This window comes from Pristis pectinata, chromosome 32 (genome assembly GCF_009764475.1).
Source record: "Pristis pectinata isolate sPriPec2 chromosome 32, sPriPec2.1.pri, whole genome shotgun sequence".
NCBI classification, from domain to species: domain Eukaryota; kingdom Metazoa; phylum Chordata; class Chondrichthyes; order Rhinopristiformes; family Pristidae; genus Pristis; species Pristis pectinata.
The window spans coordinates 5,108,335-5,133,067 of record NC_067436.1 but is presented as its reverse complement, the minus strand read 5'-3'; the positions used below and the strand labels follow the sequence as shown (position 1 = coordinate 5,133,067).

General features: G+C 39.1%; 1 protein-coding gene across 1 annotated transcript in view; it reads right to left on the bottom strand.

Annotated features, from left to right (window-relative positions):
* Positions 1 to 235: 235 nt before the first annotated feature.
* The window catches only part of LOC127585186 (fibrillin-1-like), a 302,894-nt gene continuing 278,396 nt past the window's right edge, over positions 236 to 24,733 (bottom strand). Inside the window, exons 61-65 of the mRNA XM_052042412.1 lie at positions 17,481 to 17,609; positions 15,707 to 15,826; positions 8,596 to 8,827; positions 6,997 to 7,174; positions 236 to 1,633 (exon numbers count right to left, since the gene is read on the bottom strand). Coding sequence (XP_051898372.1) covers positions 1,244 to 1,633; positions 6,997 to 7,174; positions 8,596 to 8,827; positions 15,707 to 15,826; positions 17,481 to 17,609 — 1,049 coding nt within the window. The 3' untranslated portion in view covers positions 236 to 1,243. The remainder of the gene's footprint in view (positions 1,634 to 6,996; positions 7,175 to 8,595; positions 8,828 to 15,706; positions 15,827 to 17,480; positions 17,610 to 24,733) is intronic.

The following is a 24,733-nucleotide window of genomic DNA, read 5'->3' as shown; positions in this document are numbered from 1 at the left end:
GTGAGACATTTTTTTGAACCTGTGAATATGTTTCTTGCTCCAGCTTCATCTCATGCCAGAAATCTGTGCTTATGTAAAGACCTGTCTGTCTGAAAATCACAAAGGGGGAATTATGCCCCAAAGATACAGGTAAGATGGGCTGTCATATCAAAAACAGACATAGCAAAAGGAAAATGAATCCTGATCCACATGAATCATCACAGTTAACACTGAGGTATTAAAACTGAAAATACTGTTTTATTGTGGAATTACTGACATTGAAGATCTAAACACTTGCTGATGGTGAACTGCATAAAAATACTGATACTGTTATGTGTCATTTTACAGGAGACTGTGTTTGACAGCTTGATTGTCTCACTTTTGAGTGCTATTAATCCTATGACCTGATTAGTTCTTGTTCATTAAGTCCTCAATGTGCATTTTATTACTCACAGAGGGATATTGCATCTAATTTTCAAAAGTAGTTGTTCTTAAAGCACCATTACAACACCCTCAACTCAGGGTTGGAATGAAAACACACATGGACACACACACACAAACAGACACACATACACAGACACACACAAAATGAGAATTCTGGTATACAAAAGTTTCCATGATAAAAAAGTAGCATGGCTGCAGTATACACACACTTAATTTACATGAGTGAAAAATGCATAACTGAGATAAGCTACTGAACTAACTTTGGTTCTTTGTAAAGTAATGGAAAAAAATCTGGTAATACTTAGACTGAATAATTGCATTTTTGGCTACCAAGTTTGTAAAATATTACAGTGCAGTCACAATCTAGGTTGACATGTTACTAGCACCAGGTACATATATAAATGTTTGATCTAGTGAAATGTAACTTGAAAAGTAAAATTTAAAAGATCAAAAATATGACATGTCCTTTACTGCAGAGTAATGTTATGGCTCTGCTTAAAAGAAATTGTAAATTCTCAGCATCAGTGGTCCAACAAGTGGGTTGAATGGTCCAAGTGTGGGTGTTTTTAAGATTCAACATATCATTATACAACATCTGAAGCTAGTCATACTGAAATAGCAGTGCTGCATTTATACAAAGCCCGAGTAAGTGGTTTAGAGCTATGGTATGTATCCACGACTTTACTTTTCTAACATTAGAAGTAAGCAGTGCTCAGACATATTACAGTTAATAAGAGATTGTATCCATGATATGTCGAATCTGTTTGGCAATGAAAGGATCCATCTTTTGGCTGAAGCAGTTTGACCTTCTGTTTGTGTATTAATGAAGCACAATCTGAATTTTCATTTGGAGGGTTTCACCAAGCTCACCAGTGAGGTAGTCTTTATCATGCTTGTCTTCAAGACGATCAAGTTCCTTCTTTTTAAAAAGGGGAATACTGCTTATATCTAATGAGTATACTCCTGATTGTGGCTTTTTCTTGGTCAAATGCAGATAGCTTATACCATCCTTTTGATTAATTTTGAAGAAGCCTTTTTCATTACCAACGTCAATCAAGTAACGTACATGATTTGTCAACGTAGAAATTGCTGGGATAAACTGTAGGATGTGGTCTTTACTGCTGAGATCAGAAATATTGAAATTGAAGACAAACTGATTTTCTGTTCCCAAACTCGCAAGGCTCATTGGCAAATCGGCAGCATTTTCCCCCTGAAAACAAAAGAGTTGAGAAATAAATTTAGTGGAGTGAAGCAACAAGTGATCCAACTGCACACTACTTTAACACTTTCTTCATACATTCAATGTGGTGTAAACATAGGAAATGTTTATGAAAATGGAAATATATAGCATGTCAGGCAGCATCTATGGAGCGAGAAACAAAGTTAATGATTCAGGATGATGGCCGTTTCATCAGAACTGGGAACAGTTAACATGAATGGTTTAAGGTGTCGGGAAAAGGGAGGGAGGGAACAAAGGGGGTGTCTGTGAAAGGATGAAGACCGACAAAAGGATGACACAAACTGGTTTCATTGAGAGTTGTTGGGGAACTTAAATTCAAATGATTAAATAAACCTGAAATTAAATTGCTAGTAATTAGTAACAGTAACCATGAAACAACCTAATTGTCATAAAAATCCATCTAATATCCTCCAGGGAAGGAAATCTGATTCCCTTGCCCAGAATGGCCTGTATATATTCCAGACCAATCAATCTAGTTGACGTCTATGCTTTGGGGCAATCAGAGATGCACAATAAATGACAGCTTTGCCAGTGACGTCCACATCCTGTAAGCAAATAGACAAAAAAAACTGATAACACAGTGAGTTGAATTCAATGTTAAGAGGAAGACAGAAACCATAGGGAAGATTTTCCTTATGCACTTGGTGTAAATGATTGCTTCTGGGGGCCACAGAGGGAACAAACTGTGTGGGGAGGACCACAAACCTGTAAAGGGGCATGCCTAATTTTCAGTAGTTTAAACTGAAATAAACAATTGGGTTGATTGCTTATGATGTGCTCTCCTATCCATTCAAATACTGTGCACCTTATCATTTTGATATTTTAAGCCTGTGTGAATAAGGAGCAAATTTTACCCTTATGTGATAAATCTTTGAAAATATTTGACATGTGAGATGTGTGAGATTTTCTGCTTCTGCCCATGACTTTATTGAAGGAATGGCAATTAAGTGCAATTATTCCCCTAAAGAACCAGCCAAATAAAATATGAAATTAAAATAGAAAATGATGCAAGTTTGCTGCCAGTCTACTTTGCACGTTTTATTTATGTAGGTGGGAAAAACACAACACCCATACTGGCAAAGGTTCAGGAGTAAAGGGCAGGGATGCAGTGATGTGAGAGACACATGTAAAGGATATTGTGGAGTTAGAGTTGGGGTGTACTTAGAATCCAGAAGATACTACTCCTGAGGCTAGACTCCCTAATTTAGAAATGCAATGGCATTAGGCAGCCATGAGAAAAATGCTTCTGCCAAAATCTGGCATTCTTTGGGAGCGGATGTGAAAGATATCTGGCACTGGACAAAGAAATTTCTTCATTGGAAATAAAATTTGCACATCTGATTTTTGTTGCACTGAACCGTGTGTCTGCGAACAAATGATGCCTCCTTATTGGTGTTTTATTCACGGTATTTCGGTTCCTGTGTGGCTACCAGCTGAGTGCGATACAAGTATATTTAGAGTTTTCTTTTTAAAATTATAACTCACTTTTTAGAAGGCAACTGAAAGGAAAATTAATTCAAATGTTTAACAGGGAATCACCTCCACTAAGTATGAAGAACCATTTATAAATACAACACTACACATAATAATAAAATCCAAACAATAACTTATTATTAAAATATTCTGCAAATACAATCAATTGTATGACAGAGTTGTATCTTAACTGACCTATTTTCTTTTCTAATGCTTAGTTTTTTGCTTTGTGCAGGTAGCACACTCCTCCAACTGACCCCAACAGATGCCAGAACAGGCAGTTTGTATTCTGGGCTGCTCCATGATATAATACTACAACTCTGATCAGCTAATAGGAGGTGGTGCAGACATGTCTTTTTGTTTAATTCCCTTGAGCTTTAATTGCTGAGTGGCATAGATATTTACCTGGCAGCCTACTCAAGAAATATAAAAAATAATCCTGAAATATCATATCAGTGAAAGCTGAATCAGAGTAAAAATGTTTTCTAACTTAGTCTAAAGAGCAGTTACTATTTTAACATTCAGTTAGTGAGATATGGTTTTTTTAAACTATTATAAAGTCTTGCAATGTAAAATTCTGAGTAACATTAACATTATTATTTTATAAACTGTGATGTTTTAGGTATCATGTGACTGACAGAAGCAACCCTAATATATAATTCTTGTTTTACATATGAAATGGGCAATTATGGATTAATGTTTTGAAGATACAGTTGGGCCAAATAATGCACATGGATACCAGATGAAGGGTCTAGACTCGAAACGTCGACTGTCCATTTCCCTCCACAGATGCCGCCTGACCTGCCAAATCCCTCCAGCGTTTTGTGTGTTCTCCAAATAATGCACATGTTTTCTGAATGGAGAATTTAGGGATCACAAACTGGAGGTGGTAAAAGACCTCAGAAAGATCCATGTAGACATTCTCAAGACATTGCATTTATAGAAAGTTCTGTGAAGTTTTATAATTAGAGCTAAAATGCAAGGAAAGCAGGTACTAAAAAGCAAGCTGAATTGATTACATTTTATAATTCAGCAATGCATGAATGGAAAGGTCTTGAATAATCCAATGGTCTGCAGCTCCACAATGAAAAGGCATGAAATAATAGATCACAAGAAAGGCTTGGTAGTCCAGGACTGTAGTTTTAAGGGTTAGTATTTTGGCCGAAGATTATGCCATTACTGAACAATGGAAATTTGTCTGATGCATCACTTGATACAAGGATCAAGACAGTCAGGAAGCAGAGGTCACAAAATACTCACAAATACACTGCTGGTAGACATTTGGTCAAATTTGGTCTGGTAATATAGTACTTAACTGGATCATGTTTGTGCACTGTTCAGTGAATGTGTCATGCAACTAACATGCCATTTAAATAAAAGAAAATCAAAAAACTGCAGATGCTGGAAACCTGAAATAAAAGCAGGAAATGCTGGAAACACTCAGCAGATAAAACAGTAAGATGAAGTAAATATAAAAGCTTTCTCTCTTTTCAGTTCTGACAAAGGATCTTCACCTGAAATGTTAACTCTGATTCTCCTTCCTCAAACGCCGTTTCCAGCATTTTCTGTTTTTATGCTATTTGAATTTAAAAAAAACTCCTTGTTTGGTTGAATTGGTGGTTGAATTCCATTCCAATGTTCAGCCATTGAGTTAAAGGCTGAGAATTTTAGATTCAAAACAGAAACCAGAGGTTTGTGGACTGGCAGAAATCAGACAAGATCACCCACGATCTTACTGAATGACAGAGCAGGCTTGTAGAGCTATGGTCTAGTCTTGTTCCTGTTTATTATATTCTTGTACAAATAGAAGCAATTTATGGATATGGATACTTCTACTCCTAGTGCAAGATGCAAGATGGGAGGGTGCATTGCACAAATGATCGGGGAGAGCATTACAGCTGTACTCAGGGAGGATATCCTGGAGGGATCAGCCAATGAGGCGGTGTGGGTAGAATTTAGGAATAAGAAAAGGGCGGTCATATTGATGAGGTTATACTACAGGCTGCCCAATAGTCAACAGAAAGTAGAAGAATCTGTAGGCAGATCGCAGAAGGGTGTAAAAGAAATAGGGTTGCAGTTGCAGGGAATTTAACTTTTCAATATCTAAGCAAGGGGCTTAGATGGGGGGAATTCGAAAAATGCATTCAAGAGGGTTTTCTGAAGCAGTATGTAGAGAGTCTTGCTAGGCAGAGACTGTACTTGACCTTATCTTAAGGAATAAGAGTGGGCAAGTGATTGAAGTATCTGTGGAGGAACCCTTTGGGAACAGTGACCATAGTTTAGTAAGCTTCAAGGTAGTCATGGAAGAAGATAAAGTTGGTTGTTCAATTGGTCCCAAACTAGGGGAAGGCGGATTTCAATAGTGTAAGGCAGGACCTGGTGGAAGTGGATTGGGAGCAGCTGCTAGAGGGGATAAGCAGGAGGCATTTAAAAGTGAGGTGGTAGGAGTTCGGAGTCAGTATGTCCCTGTAGGGTAAGAGGCAAAGACGGTAAGTTTAGGGAACCTTGGTTAACAAGAGATATTGAAGGTTTGAACTGGGAAAAGAAGGAAGTGTATGTCAGGTATCGGAAATAGATATTGAACAAGTCACTTGAGGTTTATAGGGAATATAGGAGAGAACTTTAGAAACTAGGAGGGCAAAAATGGGCCATGAAATGAGCTTAGCAAATAGGATTAAGGAAAATCCTAAATTCTTTTACATGTATATCAGAAGCAAGAGTGTAGCTAAGGGAGGAATAGGTCACCTCAGGGACTGGAGGGGTAATCTATTCAGGGAGCCTGGGGACATGTGAGATTGTAAATGAATACTTCTCATTGGTATTCACTAGGGAGAAGGATGTGGAGGCTGGGGGGGGGGGGGGTTAAGGAAGGGGTACGCTGATATCCTGGTGCATGTCTGTATTGGGAAGGAGGGAGCGCTAGAAATATTGGAGCACATTAAGGTGAATAAATCCCCAGGGCCTGATGGGATTTATCCCGGGAAGCCAAAGGAAGCAAGGGAAGAGATTTTTGCATCTTTGTTACCTCAGGTGATATTCCAGAAGACCGGAAGAGAGCAAATGCTGATCCCTTGTTCAAAAATTGCAGTAAGGATAAGTCTGGAAACTACAGGCTGGTGATTCTTACATCAGTGGTATGGAAGTTGTTGAAGAAGATTCTGAGGGACAGGATTTATGTTCTCTTGGAACAGCAGGGACTGATTAGGAGCTAGCATGGTTTTGTGTGGGGAGATCATGTTTCACAAATCTGATTTGAGTTTTTTGAGGAGGTAATTAAGCAAATTGATGAAGGCAGAGTGGGAGACGTGGTTCACATGGACTTCAGTAAGGCTTTTGACAAGGGAGGCTGGCCCAGAGGTTAAGGCACAAGAGATCCAAGGTGCATTGGCAAACTGGATCTCAAATTGGCTTGGTGAGAGGAGGCAGAGGGTAGTGATGTATGAATGTTTTTCTGACTTCAAGTCTGTAACAGGTGGTGTACCACACAGATCGGTGCTGGAAACTTTGTTTTCTGTAATGTATATAAATTACTTGATGACAATGTAGATGGTATGATTAGTAGATTTGCAGATGACAATTGGTACAGTTGTAGATAGCAAAGAAGACTGTAAGCATCTTCCCTTCACATGCTGTGCATTGAAACAATGCGACAAAAATTAAACCCCATGGCTAAGGAGTTTGAGACTCTGTCACAATATTCCAAACCGACACATGCTGCTCTGGGGAAATAGTCATAATATCATAAATTTAAAGATGAACTGACATATTCAACATTACTCTGGCTAAAACGTATCCTGTGCTATCTTTTCTTCTGTAATGGCAGCCAGTGCTGTATACACATAAAAACAGCTATCAATTACCTCTGCATCATTTGAAGTCATAGCTTCTTTTTCATTTGTTGCTCTTCGACGTCTTCCTTTGGGGTAGCCATTAATTTTGCATTCATAACACACCTCGGGTGATAGACTATTGTCCTCTGTGTCACCACCTATTGGAAGCATCTGACCCTTGCTGAATCCTACTCCAGAGACACAGTGCCTAGTGAGAAAATGTTAAAATATGATTTTAGAGACTACTACAAATATTAAAAAACATGAGTTAGATTCTGTCTTTACCACTGGGTGGTAATCCAACAGAATGTTTTTGGGCTGCCTGCCATGTAATCCATCCCATTTTAATTTCTTGAAGTCAATAAATTGAAAACCAAGCTGCTTCTCCAGAGGGGATATTATCTACTCCTCCATTTTAAATGAAGAAGATGTAAAAATATTGCATAGAAACAGGTACTAAGACATATTATCTAAATTTATACATATACTTTTTTATGAAAAAGAGAAAAGTGCTGGTAGATGCTGGCTAAATTGCAAGCACTAATTTTATGTTAGAAATCCATAACTAATTGCTGGGCAATCATGAGTGAATTGTGTGTGAAAAATGAGCAAAGCTTAAATTGAATTTATGTCTAAAATTAAATGATTACTTCGAGCATGGGTTCTTAAACTTCTTGATGTCAGGACCAGAAACAATGTCCCAGTGCCTGCTTAAGCCCCACATTAAATTTAACTGGTTGGTTTCTCAGTCTGTTCCTGATGACTTACTTTCAAAGTTTCAATGAATTAATTGTCATTTATTGGAGTAATTGGAGTAATAATGTGATCAATTTTTGACATTTTATTGCTTTCAGGATTTAACTGCTGGTGATAATTGCATTTACCATTCAATTTAGTATGTGAGAACTTTGTATTCAAAAGAACCAAATATTGGGGATTATCAGGAACAGGACTGAGAAATGTTGGACTATGAAAATTTTAAGTAAAACAAACGTTAGCTCAAGACAATTCTGGTGTGAGGATAGCAGTATATATGTACATGTTCCTGCATGCAGATGCAATTTGACCACTCGCATACAGATGGGCACACATGCAAGCTCTTGCCCTCATCTTTATCTCTCCCTTAAACTGATCACTCACAGTCTCCCTACTACATTCCCCTTTCTGCCTCCCTTCTTCCTCCTCTACCTCCTCTACCTCCTCTAGCCCTCAGAGATTGCTCCTTCTTTCCAGGGATGGTGATAGCTATACCACCTGAGGTTTGTGGCTCAGCACAGACCCCTCCAAGCTTTCCTTCAGAAAAATCTCCGGGGTCTCCTCCCACCCATCCAATACCACCTGGTAACTGTAGGCCCTGGTCCTCTGGTGTGTTGCAACTGAGCGGTGGATACAAATAGGATCCTTTTTTAAACCCACGATGGTGATTGACTGTGACAAAAGGCATCTGCAGGTTGAAGCTGCCCTAAATTTACGATGTATTAGAAAGGTGTCTGTGGCCCACTTTGGGTCATGACCCGGAGTTTAAGAACCACTGAGTTAGCGTTGAATTAGGAAAGTTATGAGAAGACAGTCAAAAGGTTAGTTATTTTAAAAAATTGTTCTAATTTTATAATCCTAATTGGCTTTTACCCTTGGCCAACTCTATAATATCCAGGTGGGCAGCCACATAAGTAACCTCCATCAGTGTTTGAACAGCCGTAGTTGCATGGATTTTTGGAGGAAGAACATTCGTTTACGTCATGACAAGACCCAGAAATTTGTTCAAAGGAGAATCCTGTTGGACATAGGCACTTGTAGCTTCCCAATGTATTGTGGCATGAAGCTCCTCCGCAAACCTGAGAATTCATGCATTCATTTTCATCTGTTGGCAAAAAATCATGAAACAATTAACTAAACAATATGAAGACTAAGATTTAAAAACCTTCCTTTCTGTTGTTTCTAATAACAGCTTGTCCTGTGAACATGGGCAATTGAACGATTGATATTCAACACTAATAAATTCACCATGCCGTTACAAATTGGTGAGTTGAGGTTTTCTTCACAGAGAAGATGATAATGGATCAATTTGACATGTGCCACTACATTGCTCTTTTCTCCCCACAACCCCAAACACTCCAAACTAATGCTGAAAGGAAAAGGAGATCAGTATAAGTACTTAATGCTGAAATTTTAACTTAATTCAGAAGATTTAAATCATCCTTTAAATAAATCATGTCACTTGTTGCTGTTCTGAATGTATCATTGCTGTATACTGATTGATGGCTCGCTCTTGTCAGATTAAATGGATTGTTTACATTTCAATTACTTTACAAGATTTTTGTAGGAGTCTCAGGTATTTGTTAGGTTAATGGAAATTGGGCTAACAGATCAGAGAGGAATTAAAGACAAATTTTAAACATTTTATGTTCTAGAATAGATGTGACATTGCACTTTGATAGAATTTTTCAAAGCTTATGGAATCAAATAAATTAATTTAACCAGTTAAAAAACCAGTCAGGTAGAAATTCTTCATTGTGGTAGTTAACTGGTGTTCCATTATATAAAGTTTTAAAATTCAATAAATGTAATAATATTTCAAAATGGCTTTCGAATGAAGGTGCCAAGTGTCTGGTTTTCTTCTTGTACAGCAACTTTACAACATCCAGTGAAGTAGATTGTATTTCTGAAACAATAAATGTGAAAGCTGCTAAAACCTTTGACAAAGATGCACTGAAACTAAATCTAGACTAATAACTTACTCAGTGTACTTTCCAAAGACTCTTTCTCACTAATGTGAGAAAATGTACTTCTGTTCCAGTGAAGACGCAACAATAGATAGCTTCCATACTTTTGTTGTAAATGACAATAGTGACAATACTACACAGATCTGGCTAGTAATCTATAGGAAGTGGAAAATACTGAGCTTAATAAATGCACTGCACATATATTTATTGAATAGGAATTGAGGACTTAGTTTAGAAGCTATGAACACGTTCCAGTCCTCTCCCCTCACCTCTTCATTTATAGTCAGTGACATTAGCCTCCATTTATTAAATTCTTCTTCTTCTCTCATTTTCTCTTTCTTCCTTCCATCCGTCCTATTTTTGATTTGCCTGTTGCATTGTTACATCTCAGAACTTGCATGTCTCTTGCCACAGCTATTTTTTTTTCCCTCAGATTAAATTATTGTACACCTGTTCTGGGAGCCTAAATTGAGTAGCTGTGAAAAATGGGCACTGGCACCTGACAACACACAACCAAGTTCAACCAGTGCAGGGTTCTCGCAAAATCTGTGCTGCAATTCCACGATTTCAATCATCATCTGGTCTGCTCTCATGTCTATTTCCTAGTGTATCAAAGGGTGTAAATTCTTAAGTAGCTAGTACCGGTTCAAACTAATTAAAAGCAGCTTGTATCTCTTAAAGCAAATGTGCTTTGTGGCTGGAACCATTATAGAGGTCACTCTGCAGGTTTATTGAATTTGCCATGGCAAGAGTGAGCCATGTAGATTTTCGCACATAGCACTAGGGGTCCTGGAAGACAAGGTGAAGAACAGGGTGTCCGGAATTACCATTGGGCAGAATGCTAAACATACTGCCAGAAAAGCCAGCAATACGCATAAGAAACAACATTTCAAGCAACAAACAATCTACTGGAGCAGGTTGAGCAGCATCTGTGGTGGGGGAGGGGGTGCGGGGGGAAGGAATTTTCAAACATGCATCAGAACAGGGTTTCAAGGATAGCTACCCAAGAATTATAATACTGGAAAAAGTTCAATGATCAAGGTCAGGGAATACATCCTTGAATCCCAACCCCTGCCAACAGTTCACCCACCAACAATCCATATCAAGTAGGACTCAGACCTAATTTCACATGCCCCCTAAACATTAACTACTACTCTGAACCATCCATCCATAGCTCACAACTTATATGCACAGTCAGCTATTCAACCAAGGCACATCATCTTTACATATTACATGAAGTCACCTGACACAGATTTTTCACTTGTAGTGAAGGGTAGTGCATAGCTTGTACCAAACCAACAGGGGGCACACAGAGCTCCAGTGGCCCAGTGCCTTGGAGGAGAGTTAGCTGACTATTTTAGCAGTAGCTTTCACAGAGTTTGTAGCCAGTAGTGGTGCAGAGATCACAGAAAATTGCTATATGCCCTTACATAAATTTACTTTTCATATTCTACCTCCCACTCGACCCACAGCATTAACTGAGTACACGCTGCTGATAATGGAAGCATGCATGTTTTATCTCACCTATGCTCTCCCCTCAACACTAGACATCCTTTGTGCCTCTGAATTTTCAAACCACCAAGAATTCTCACCAGGGGAAGATGCAGTGGATTAGCAACAAAAGAGTGATGATGGTACTCTGTTATTCAATCTGACATTCATAGTCATCAGTTTAGCATTGGGCAACACTTTGCATACTGTATAAATCAGAGGTGAGCTCTTCACAAAACAAGACACTAGGCATGAGTGACTAATATAGTGCAGGTAGAAACTCTCCAGAAGGTGAGATTACACATGAATTCAGCTGCGGAGGATTCTGATGAAGATGGAGCAGCCTATGGAAGATGGTAATGGTTATGCAGGGTGAAATGTCTGGTGTATTGACAGCTGTGTCAGAAAGCACATGTGCAATTTCATGAATCATGGAGGTGTCCTGTTTCAACCTTGTTAACTGTGTATGCGTAAGCCACATGTGGTTATTTGATGTTCATATAACTTTTCTCATGATTTGATGTATAAATATAGTTTGAAATAATGATTTATTCCGGTCTTTTACTCTAGTCAGTGTGCTTAAGCAGACAGAGTGGTGCAGAGAGAAGGCAACTTGAGAGCCTTAGTAGAACTTGCACTTATGTCATTATGTTTGTTTATTTTTGTTGTGTAAATTATGTACAATTTATGTTAATTTAAGTTTATGTAACTTATGTTTGTCATGTTTGTAATGTGCTGTGCTGCTGCTGCAAAGAGCTAACTTTCATGGCATTTATACCCTAGGTATCTTTGCCCATGACAATAAACTTGAACTTGAATGGGGAATTGATAATGTTTATTAAAATTATGATTACGTCAGTTGGTCTTAAACTTCTTAATTGGACAGAGCTCCTGATTTTCTCCCCTACCCTTTTATTCTTTCTCTCTTCCTCCTGCTGTTGTTGCTCCACAGCTGCTGGCAAAAGCCAAGCCCACGTTATTGCTGGTGGGACGCATAGAGTACAAGCGCACAAATTTCAGGAGCCTGTGTGCTGAGTACTTCAAGCACTTTTCAGAGTGATCAGAGTAATGGAGTGTTAGGTTAGCCACTGTGTCCCAACTGCACCCCTCCCCCTTCCTCACCTGGGTCTGTCTGCCAATCATCTCCCTCCTCACCTTGTTCCACCTATCACCTGCCTCACCCCTCCCTCTCACCTCTTTATACTGGCTACTCCACACTCTCAGTCCTGATGCAGGGTCTTGACCCAAAATGTTGACCATCCCACTGTGTGCGTAGATGCTGGCTGGTGCGCTCAGTTCCTCCAGCAGTTTATATTTTGATCATCAGGGTCTGGCTGTCATCATTTCCACATTTGTTCAATAAAATGCTTTTCAGTAATAATATTGGTTCCCTTTGACAACTGTCATTTTGGAACAGGACAAACTGTATGACTTCTTGTGCAAGAAATTCCCATGTAACTGTCAAAATTCAGAGGAGCAGAAAGCTGGCAGTTTTGGGGATTTCAGCAGTGAGTCTGTAAATTGTGAGAAGACAGTAGGAACATGGCAGCAGTTGCTGGGAATGGGATGGGGTATGGTCACCAGGAATGCACTGGTAGCCATGGGGGAATAATGGTGCACGTTTGTAATTGCAAGGCAGTTTGATATTTGCGTGTTTGTAATTGCAAGGAAACATGGCACTCGTGGCATTGCTTGCTGGTGTGCCACAGTAACCAGCAAACCCTCATCTATCTGCTGATTCACCTTGGCTGAAATCCAGGACACCTCTGTGGGAATCACCATGGGTATCGCTTCATAATACAAATATATAAAAACAGCTTCAGTTGCCCTAACTTTAACTTAACGTGTTTGAAAGCATTTTTATTAACTTCAAGTAAAACAAATTGCCCAAATTTAAGTTAATTCAACAATGTTAAGTGCCTCAGTATATTTAGTAGTACAATTGTAACTTGTAATAGGTAAAAAATTAAGAAAAAATAGGTTCAGAATAGAATAGGTACATCTTTAAATGGCTTTGAATATTTTTTGTTGCTATCTTTTAATTATGTTGGATAGTTTAAACTTGTTATACATTCCTGGTCTTCTAAGTTAAAAAAAAAATGAAGAGAGAATTTATTCTGCTCTTCTTGGCAAGTAAAATCTTGGCTCAATAATCAATACTTTTGTGGAGCTGTGGTTAACAATAAATCATTTAAATTCTTCCCTAAGCTAAGAAAGGGGCAGGTTCTGGCTCGGTTGGAGCCAGTAGTCTCTAATGGCCCAAATGCCATTGGAGACTACTGATCAATTTGACTGCTGGTCTAGCCATTAGTAACAACCAATCTCAATGAATGATAATATTTATTCAGCCCATACTTGTAATCAGGACAGGGAGATTGTATCCCAATGTAATCTTTTACCCGTCTGGAGCCACAAGGTAAAATGTTCCAGGAAAATAAACTTCCACTGTCAGCTTATTTTACTAGACTAATAGCACAAAGAGATACAGCCACAGAGACCAGAGAGTTGGTCTATGTCCAGAAGATGAGAGGAAAATAGTTTTGTGGGAAGGCTAATCAATACCTACCAATGTGAGCTGCTAACAATTAGCATTAAATGGGTCAGATGGTGACATATACATATATTGTGGTGACAGTCTATTTATGAAGAGGCTGTTGCCTGGAAATTCCTTTTCCACTTTTTACTTGTGCCAAAAACAGAATTGCATGGCACGCTAAAAGCTGTCTTTAAAAGTCCTATAAAGATTCCCAGAGCGGCTTTGTCAGGTTTCCCTGTGAAATACTGTACTATGTCAGTTATGGAGCTTTACTGTACTGTTTTGTTGTAAGATTTTGCAGTTACCAGCACTTAGCCTCGCAGCTGCAAACATAGGAGGCTGCCCTTATCGGGACATATGCACAACACAAGCAGCTTCTGATTCCAAGAGAGTACTGTTGCTTCAAGAATGGATGTTGCAATGATGGAAAAGTGGAAAGCGCTCTCCAGGTCCCAGAGAGAATGGAAGGCACTGGTACAGCTGGTGGAAGACAGTGCCCCCAAGAGACATGTCCTTTTTAAACAGGGGCTACAAAGTGTTGCTGGGGAGGTCTCTATAAGGAATAACTCTCCATGAGAACAGTGTATGAATGCCTGCACTTTTTGGAAGCTTGCAGTGCTAGTAAACCCTTTGCCTGGTCTGTTTGCTCCTCTGGGCTGATGGAAAAGTAGACCAGGTCTTCTCTACTTATGCATGGAGCTTGGATGACCTCACTAATTCAGCAGTGAGCAGTAAACTGTAAGATGTGGCACAGATCAGCGCCCTGGAATGATCCCAAAGATAAGATGCTGAGGATAATCATGACTGTGATCTCTAGAAAGCAAAACAGTACAGTTTTGTGTGCGAGGCTGTATTTCCCTCACCATAATCCCACCCTTTTCCTTTCAAACAACTAATTTTGTAATAGTTGTTTAATTTAGTAATAAACTAACAGATGGGATCTGCATGGGCTAAGACACCAAGTACAACTGGCCAGCAGTACCAGAACAGGACAAAAGACACTCTGGCAAGAATATCCGTCATCTTCACCTGGTCTGAGCCAGACTCACCAATGGTTGACTCTCAACTGCCTCCTCAGTTTAGGGATAATTAGGGATGAACAATAAATACCAACATTGCCAATGACATCCACATCCTGTGTATGAACAAATATAAGTAAAGGATAGCTAAGGTGCCATTTTCTTGGAGGCTAAGGTTGTGCATGAGTTCTGCTGATGAGAATTCTAATCAGGACTTGAACAGGGAGGTCTTCAGAAGCAGCTAATGATTATGCACAATGAAATACTTGGAACATTAGCTAGCCTGCCAGAAGATGAGTGTGCATTATCAGTGAGCTTGGATGAGTTTGGCACCAATGTTGAACTGGACTCTTGAGTGGAGCCTGAAGCATGGAATTATCAGGCAAATCAATGATCATGTTTGTGCACCAACATAAGCAGCTGAAGCTTTTTCAAAAGACTAGTTATGGAGTGGGAGGTGTAGTTGTGTTGAGGTCCCTGTGGCCAAATGTAAGTTTTGCTGTGCAAGCTTGAGGGGGAGCATGAAGTAGTGGGCTGAGCTCCAATACCACAATGCTGGTGACAAATCTGATTTGCTTGTTGACTGAAGTCACAATCTGCCTGCTTTATATTCCTGTAGTGGGGATTAACTGGGCACCACAAACTTGCTTGCATGCATCAGATGTCCGATTGGAACTAATAGTGCCTAAAAATCAAATGATACTTTAGCCTCCCTGAGATGCAGAAGTTTCAATTGTTCTTGGTTAGTCTGCAGATAGAGCCACCTGAAGTGATTGTACTCCACACTTGGACGAGGCTTTGTCAGATGACATTAACCTCGCCACATAAGATTCAATTGTTTTAAGTACAGAGGTGGGAGTGGTAAGAGGGAAGTTAAAACTGAGTTGGGAGTAATTACAAATTATTGACAAAATGATCCTTCACTTAATATGTTTGCTTTCTTGATACAATTTGAAAAATGGGTTACTTGCCAACACACTGATTCCATTGATAGTGCTGTAGGTAACCATGTGGACAACTGCATCGATATCCACCGACCAAATTCTGGCAGCCATGTTGGCAGCGATGGCTTCCCTCACATTCATCAATATCTGGCAGATTATTCAGAAAAAAACATAACACACACTTTAGCAGTTACACTCCATATTACGTTTTTTTTTGTTGGATTGTAATTTATTATAATTACTCTGTATGTTTACATATTCTCAACTTTTCTTTTTTTTTATTTTTCCATTACTGAAAATCTCCAGTGATCGTCCTGCTGAGTATTTATGAGCTTACATAGCAACAATAAAGTTCAGATTGGTCACCAAGATTCAGCTGTTATGTGGGTTATTTTGGCTGTACTTTTATGAGACAAGTATAATAAGATTTATTCCCAACTGATGTTAGTTGGAGTCAGCTGTTATAATTTCTCTGTGATTCTGGCCAACTTAAAACAGTCTGTTCTGAGCATGATGTCTGACCCAAGCAAATCATAACATGCAGCTTGACAATGGTAGTCTTGGTAACAAACTCAACTGAATTAAACAAAGTATTTACATGGATGAATGAAGATCATAATAGTCAAAAATTGTGGTACCTTTAGACAAGAATAAGCACATTCTTGCCTTGAAAGTGCCTTGCATAGTATCCATACACAGAACATTATGGCTTGGTGGTGATTTCAAGCTGATAAGGGCCAGGATACTAGCTAGAAGGCTGGGGGGAGGGGCTGGGGAACACTGGGGCAGCTTTGTGACTGGGAAACTTGGTAGGATCTGATTAGCTTTTTCTGACTCTTATTTATCAACTGCAGCAAGCCACACTGAAAAGTTGGCCGACTATCAGGTATAAGGCTTCGGTACCAGGTTGCAGTCAGGGAGTGTAGAGGACAGCATATTTGATCAGGTAGCTTAGGGTCAAATGAGAAAGTTCAATGGAGAAGATCAGGAGAACTGAGGAGAGATTGGGTCAGTGGAGGAGATCAGAAGGATGTTGAGGTGAGGAAAATCTGAATTATCACTGGGCAGGCTGTCTGACCATGGATGGTGGATAAAGCGAGTCAGCTGGTTTCAGCAGATGTAGAACTACATTTAGCCAATCTGTGAAGATAGTTGAGATTGGAACTACTTGAAGGTAAACTCCACATTTCAGGCTCCTGCAGTGATAGGTAAATATGAGGCATGATTCCTTACCATAATACTTAAGTTGCCTAAATGCCCCCTGAAGCTCATCTCTTTTTCTTATCCCACTTTCTTTTAAATTACAAGTAGACAGATGGGGCCAGTAATCAGATTTATTATTATTTTAGCATTCCTTTAAACACAGATCTGTCTAATTCCCCCAAGCTTTTTGATTGTTGAGAATTTATAACATGCAGATTTAGTTGCTGTTGGTAAAATTTACAGCATTTTTAATCTAATCAACTCTCATATCTGATCAGAGTTGTATTAATGTACAGATTAAAATCTGAAACCAAAGCAAACAAGAAATATTTCAGAATAAAATTTACTTTAACATGATTGTGTGAATGTTCATATATAATTTGAATGCGATTTAATGCAGTTCACATTTGAAATTTTAATCATTTCATTTTAACTAGTTAATTATATGTCTGGGCATTTTGGATACTTATGCAAGGATAAGTAGTTAGATATAGCTTATTATGCTGTATTTGGAATGCAAATGATAATTAACATCAGTTTTAATCAAGCTTGGACAAATGGTACAACATTATTTGAAATGAATAATATATATAGTTACCTTCACAGCCGTGACCAGTTTGATCCAGTAAGAATCCACGTTGGCATTCACAGAGAAAGCTGCCTGGAGTATTCTGGCACACTCCTTTAGATCCACACACATTTGTTTCAGCAATACATTCATTGTTATCTATAAAAGAAATATTGATGATTGCATTCAGCCAACCTGTGACGACAATTAAATTGCTGCCACCATAAAGATAACCACATTTCAGACAGTAGTACATGACACAGCAATACTTGTTGTCTCATTTGTTTCTATGTAGAGGTCAACCACTATTCTAACAGAGTGATAGACCTCCACTTGGAAAATAAACCACTGAATATTTTTTTGGAGTGATGTAGTTTAATAGAGATGGTAAATGTTTGCAATTACCGAAAAGCTTTACATATTCCATAAAATTAAAGCTTAATTAGTAATCATACAGACCACTTCTCTATTTTTGATGTGCAGTTATTTGGAGATGAAATGCTACAAGAACTCACATTTTGTAACCAAGTTGTTCAAATTATGAAGTTCGTACAAATTATTTTGTTTACCGTCTAATGCCTTAAGCATTTAGAGGCCATATTTTTATTTTCTTTGGACAGATCCCCAGTTTTAGCAATCAGTGTTAGGTGAAATGTTTCTATCTCATTAAAATTTATTACTAATTCTCAGTAAGAGACTATGATAATATGTAAATAGATGTATCATAACATTATTTATGATTTATGTATTGATGGTGCCAGACATCACAGATTATCATAGATGAAAAATAATTACTTAGTGTTAAGGTTGGATATTTTGGACCAATATTTCCAGTATGCCAAGTTTCCCCACCAAACAACAATTCAACTCTGATTGGCAAGAAGCTACACTGATTTGAGAACAATTGTACTTTGTGGAATTAAAAGGGCTATATCCTTTTACTGCATCTTAGCAGCAGAATAATACAATGGGCTACACTGTATAGCACAAGTGTCCTGGGAAAGCACTGTGTCAGTAGAATGCTATGAACTGCCATAGAAGACATTAATTTTGCTTGTGAAGAATATTACTTATTGGAACAATATTTCAATAGTTAATATCTGTGCTATTTTTCTGAATCTACCTCTGCATACAAGTAATATCTAAAACTAAAGTTGCAATCAGATAACTCACTCTCAGACATTTGCCAATTCAGCTCCAAAACTGTGTATGACATACTTTGATTTTTTTTGCTTACTCTCAGCATTTGACCAAATAGAAGCAAACGTCTGTTAAATTACATTATGATGAATGGATTAAAGAATATAATTGACAATAACTTTTTGTTATAAATAACAAAAGTATTAGACTATTATTGCAACTCTATGAAGAAAGGATGTTCATTGGAAATATATCCATTGAAAATACCAGCATATTACAGTTAGAAGTACATTTAACACATCTGGAACGTGATTCCTTTTATAATCTGCATACTTTCAGGCCCTGCTAGCAGTTACAACCAAAGTGCTCAATGACATCAACTCAATCTTGTAACAACTACCTCCTCTACTTTTCTATAGCATAATATGAAGCACTGAAAAAAACTTTATGTGGGACATAAAATGCAAAAGATTTAAAGAATGAATTAAAGACTGTAATTTAATCCTGGGTTCCAGATGAAATGAATAACTCTTATTCCCAACATTCTCACCATCATCTAAACCCTTGCAACATTCTCCTACCTATATAATATTCTGATTTATTATCAACTGAAAGCAAATCAGTCCTTTTATAACTTTGTTCCATATTCTTTAATGCAATGTGACTCCTCCTCAGCACAATTGGCTCTATATTGCAGATGAATCATTGTGAGTCACTGCATTTTTGCTTGAGACAAGTAACAAATTTGGTACGGTCACTATTTATTATTAGATTAAATATAAAATCAGCCAAATCAAGGGTAGTCATGCTAACTTTAAAATAAAGTTAAATGCAGGGTGCAGCCATTGTTTCTATGCTTAGAACTCAATTATTTTGAAACCGCAATTTGAAAGATATTTAGAATTAAGTTAAAACAAAATTGAAGTATAGAATTTAATCTTGGACAACAAACTTATTCACTTACTGAAACTTAAATAATTTGAAATGTGTTGCTAAATGATATTCGCACAGCTTTCATGAAAATGCTTTAAATGCTCTTACTATAACTAAAATATGTATTTTAATCATATACATATATCACAGATATGTGTATGCCATTCTCCAATTAGTTTTTTTTTCTTTAATCTCTGTGGCTGCACTTGCAAAAGAGAGGAAGTAATAATTATGTGGGGTTGTTTATTTTGATTCTGCAGATTACTTTTCTATATAATTTACTGAAAAATTTCCACTTAAAAGCTGGCAGATGTTAATGAATTAACTGCGTGGAAGCTTGAAATGCCAGACCACAGACTGAATGCTAGTTCTCCACTCCAGTTAATGCTGTTCCCAGGCCTTTTACATTGCACTGCTGGACTTCTCATGGGAGGCGAGAGAGCAAATTTTCCAGCACTTAGATTGTCAGAAGACCATTGTGGTGGTCCCTGAGAGGAGACACAACTCCTGCTGCCTGTTGCCTTGTTGCCATGTGTTAGCACTGGCAGTGTATTGGGATCTATGTGGCTTCAAATGATATGTAGGACTAGTGGAAGTGGCTACTGCAAGACACATGTTAGATCAGTGTAACCTGGCCAATATGTCATACAGTGTTGGAACAATGTGCAGTTTGATAGCAAATAGGATTTTTCATCTACTGTTGTTGATTTCAGGTGGTTGGCTGGTGACCATATTATATGGTCATTGACTCTCTGAAAGATGCCAAGCAGAGTAATCTGAAATGCATCCTGTCAAGACTTACTGATTGCCCATCTTTCTCATGGGTTTAAACTTTGTGATCTTATGGGCACAAGATAAAAATATTATAAGGAAATACATCAGTGTGAACAGACTCTTGCTGATGCTCCCTCCTTGCACCCACACCGGCAACCTGGCACTTCCAGGACTCCACCAACTCCCCACCCTCCAGATTGGTTGCTGTCAGGACGCCGCCCCCACCAACACGGAGGCTGGATGCTGCTGAGACACTCCTTCTGAGGCCAAACTCTTGCAGCAGCCATCCAAACACAGTCCTACCACTTCCACATTCCACACTGCACTGAGAGTAAAAGCTGAGCCTGACCTACTGACATGCAAGACTGCAGTTAACAGGCCTTGTTCCAAATCCTGCTGCTGAGAAGCAAGAACACTTGAGTGAACACAAGAAAATAGGAGCAGGAGTAGGCTGCCTGGTCCCTCAAACCTGCCACACCATTCAGTATGATAATGGCTGATCTACTTCAAGCCTCAACTACTTCTCTGTGCCAGATGCCCATTGTCCTCAACCCTCTCTGACCTTTCAAATATTTATCTATCTCCATTTCAAACACTTCCAATGATCTAGCCTCCACAACACTCTGGAGCAGAGAATTTCAGAGATTCACCAATGTCTGCAAAAGATAGAGTAGAAGAGGAAAGATAAATGGTAACGAGAGGTGGAAAGAGGGAGAGACAGAAAGGAAGAGAGAAAGGGAGGCAGAGGAAGATGGTAGATGGGTGAAGATAAGATGGGATGGGGAGTTAGGTGGATGGGGAGATAGGGGAAGGTCTTGAGAGAAGGAAAAGGGAGAGAGGCAAAGAGCGACAGAGAGAGAGAAAGAGAGTGAGGAGAGGGAAGTAAGGAGGTCTACAGAGGAAAAAGAATGGGCAAAGGCAAGGGCAGAGGAAGAGAGAGGAGAATGGGGGAGGGGAGGGGCAAGACGAAGGCGAGAGGGGAAAAGGACAGATATGGAAGGAGGAGAGATGGAGGGGAGAAGGACGGAGGGTTGTGAGAGAGAGAGAGAGAGAAAGAGAGAGAGGTGGAGAGCCACAAGAAAAAGGGCAGAGAGAAAGTTGCACAGCAGGAAAGGGGCCTCATATGTCTCAGGCATGGAGTTCCAATTTAGCTCCTTTGATTGAAAGCCAGAGCTTAGTTTGATTCACGCATGATTTTTTAATATAATCACGATTAATTATGTTTTTTAATGATGACAATCCAAGTTTAGTTATGTTAAAACTGCTTATAATTTTACATTATGTTGTAATATAATAATGACAATAATGAACACAGCAACTAATAAAACTTTTTTTGCAGAGTTTAATGAATGAGGTGACCATTCTATATTAATTTCAATCATATTTTCTATAACATGATTTTACATTATTGTTATATTTTGAAATTTTCTTTGTGAGTTATGCTGAATTTCTTGGTTTGGAAGCATTTCTTAAGGGTTTGAAAATCTGTATGCAATTGGACTCTAAAAGGATTAACAGATATTGGAATAGCCTAAGCGCTTCCTATAGCATTGACAATGCAGTAACTGGAATCAGCCGCTGGCTAATTACAAAATGCAAGGTAAGTTTATGTTATATAAGGTAGTCAAATTTCATATAAAAACACAGTTGCTGTTAAAGTAGCTACCTTGGAGTGTTAAATGTTTGGCATCCACATAGAAGGAAGTCATTCAGTAGGACCTCCTGCCTACCCTCCATCTATTCCTTGCTGTCCCGTTGGAGGCTTTGGGGTGGGCAGGTAAGAAAGGCTTTGTGGGTCACATGCTATGCGCCAGGGCAATAGGGGAATTTAAACCTTTAATAGCTGCAAACAGATGTGGGTGGTGATGTTGTAGGTTAGTGGGTAGGTGGGGTGGTGGGAGGCTGGGGGTGTTGCCAGCAAAAAAAAGACAAAATTTTCTGCGTCTGTCTTATGAGAGCTGCTTTGTATTGTTTCCAGATTTCCCAATCAATTAGGTCATGCTGGCTTGATGACAACCACACATGACTCAACTTCTGTTTCCCATGTAAGGGGCGTCTAAAACCAGAGGCCATAGGTTTAAGTGAGAAGGAGGAGGTTTAAAGGGGATCCAAGGCGTACATTTTTTCACACAAAGAGTAGCTGGTATCTGGGATGATCTGCCAAAGGAGGTGGAGGTGAACAGTAACAACACTTAAGAGGCATTGTGACAGGTACTTGAATGAGCAGAGCATAGAGCGATATAGAATTAATGTAGGCAAGTGGGATTGGTACAGATAGGCATGGTGGTTGGCACAGATGGGTGGGATGAAGGGCCTGGTTCTATGCTGTACAAATCTGACTAATCAAAGACACATTGCAAGTATGAAAATTGATGGATTCTGGATTTTGTTGCACAGTGGAGGTAGAAATAGAAATGAACTGCAGGAGTGCCAAGGTTATCCCTTGTTTCTGTGACTCATTCCCTGATATCATGCTGCAGGGTTTAAAGGCTACCAGGCAGTAATTTCCCTATGTACAGAGGACTGAAACCTATTGGTGAAATTAAGGTGGAGATTGCCACTGAAATAGACTCAGTTCTACTCTACTTGTACTTTGGGGTTTGGTGACAAACCAAATGATTTGGGAATAGCAGTAAAGAACGGTGAAAGCAGGTGTCAAAAATGCATTGGGCTTGTGTCAAGAAATTGGAGGAATCTTTCTTTCATGAATGATACTATGTCACAAATGATGTGAAGATGTCTTTGCTCCAGGAAATGGTGACGACCTGCACTCAGAATCAAGTATGGCATGAGAATCATCGAGAACTTGCTTAACGTGAACACAGTAAAGTACACAGCAGTTTATTATTAGCAAAGGAAGTGTGAGGGGGCCATAAGAGCATTGATGATGAAAGGAGACTTGGAAATGGGGGAATACGATCAGTGCTTCCACTGCTCACTTGCTAATTTCCCCTTGATAGGTACCCAACATTCTTCTGCGCAGGTGCAGATGGAGCAGTTAGTGGTAAAGCCCCTCAGGGATGTGAATGCAACATTATGGTATTCAGTTTCTGTTTCCCTAACTTGCAACACCAATTTCTAGTCTAGAATATTTATGGGTAACATACAATAAGTGACGTTTTTAAATAGTAGGGAAAAGTGAGACCAGAATTTATGTCAAGCAATGGGAACACAATTTTGTGCAGTGTGAAAGTGGAAGAAAATGGGCTTGGCTATGTCAGTTGAGTGGATTGATGGAGCCTAAGAGAACACAAGAAAATAGGAAGAGGAATAGGCTCTTTGGCCCCTCAAGCCTGCGCCACCATTCAATATGGTCATGGCTGATCTATGCTGGCTCTCCTGTGCTAGTTCCCTATAACCATCAATTCCTTGATCTTTCAAATATTTATCCATCTTCACCCCAAAGATATCTAATGACATGGCCTTCACCACTATCAGGAATAGAGAATTCCAGAGATTCAGTACTTTTAGAAGAAATTTCCATGCACCTCAATTTTAAATGACCGGCACTTTATTTTGCAGCCATGTCCCCTAGTTCATGGCTCGCCCACTAGTGGAAACATCTCAACACCTACCCTGTCAAGCCCCCTTAGGATCTTTGAATGAGATCATCTCTCATTCTTCTAAACTCCAAGGAAAACAGACTCCAAATCTCCAGCCTCTCTTGATAGGACAAACTGTCATCCCAGGAACTAGCCTGGTGAATCTCCTTTGGGCTGCCTCCAATGTTAATATATCCTTATTTAGGCAAGGGCCAAACTGTGCATAGTATTCCAGGTGTGGCCTCACCAACACCTTATACAGCTGTATCAAAACCTTCCTAATCTTAAACTCCAACTCCTTTGCAATAAAGGCCAACGAGCCATTTGCCTTCTTAACTGTTAGTTGAACCCGCCTACTAACATTTTGTGACTCATGCACTAGAGCACCTAGATCCCCCTGAACTTCACCCATTTGTAGCCTCTCTTCATTTAGATAATAATCTGCCCTTTGATTCCTATTACCAAAGTACATGACCTCACACTTCCCCACACTGAACTCCATTTGCCAGGTTTTTGCCCAATCACTCAACCTCTCTCTGTCCCTTTGTAGAATTACAATGTCCTCATCACAACATATCAATCTACCTATTTTTGTATCATTGGCAAACTTGGAAACCTTGCATTTCATTCTCTCCTCAAGGTCATTAATGTAAACTAAACTGATCCCTGGGCTACTCCACTAGTTACATCCCTCTAGCCTGAAAAGGACCCATTTGTTTCAACTCCTTGTTTTCTATGTGGCAGCCATGATCAGCACTAACAGGCATCACAGACAACTGTGTATCATTTTTCTTGCATTGCTCACATCAACTTCTGTCACTACTTCACTGTCCAAAAGAGGCTGCTTATGCCTCTTGTCATCTGTAGCTGGTGCTTCATATTGAACAGTGCACA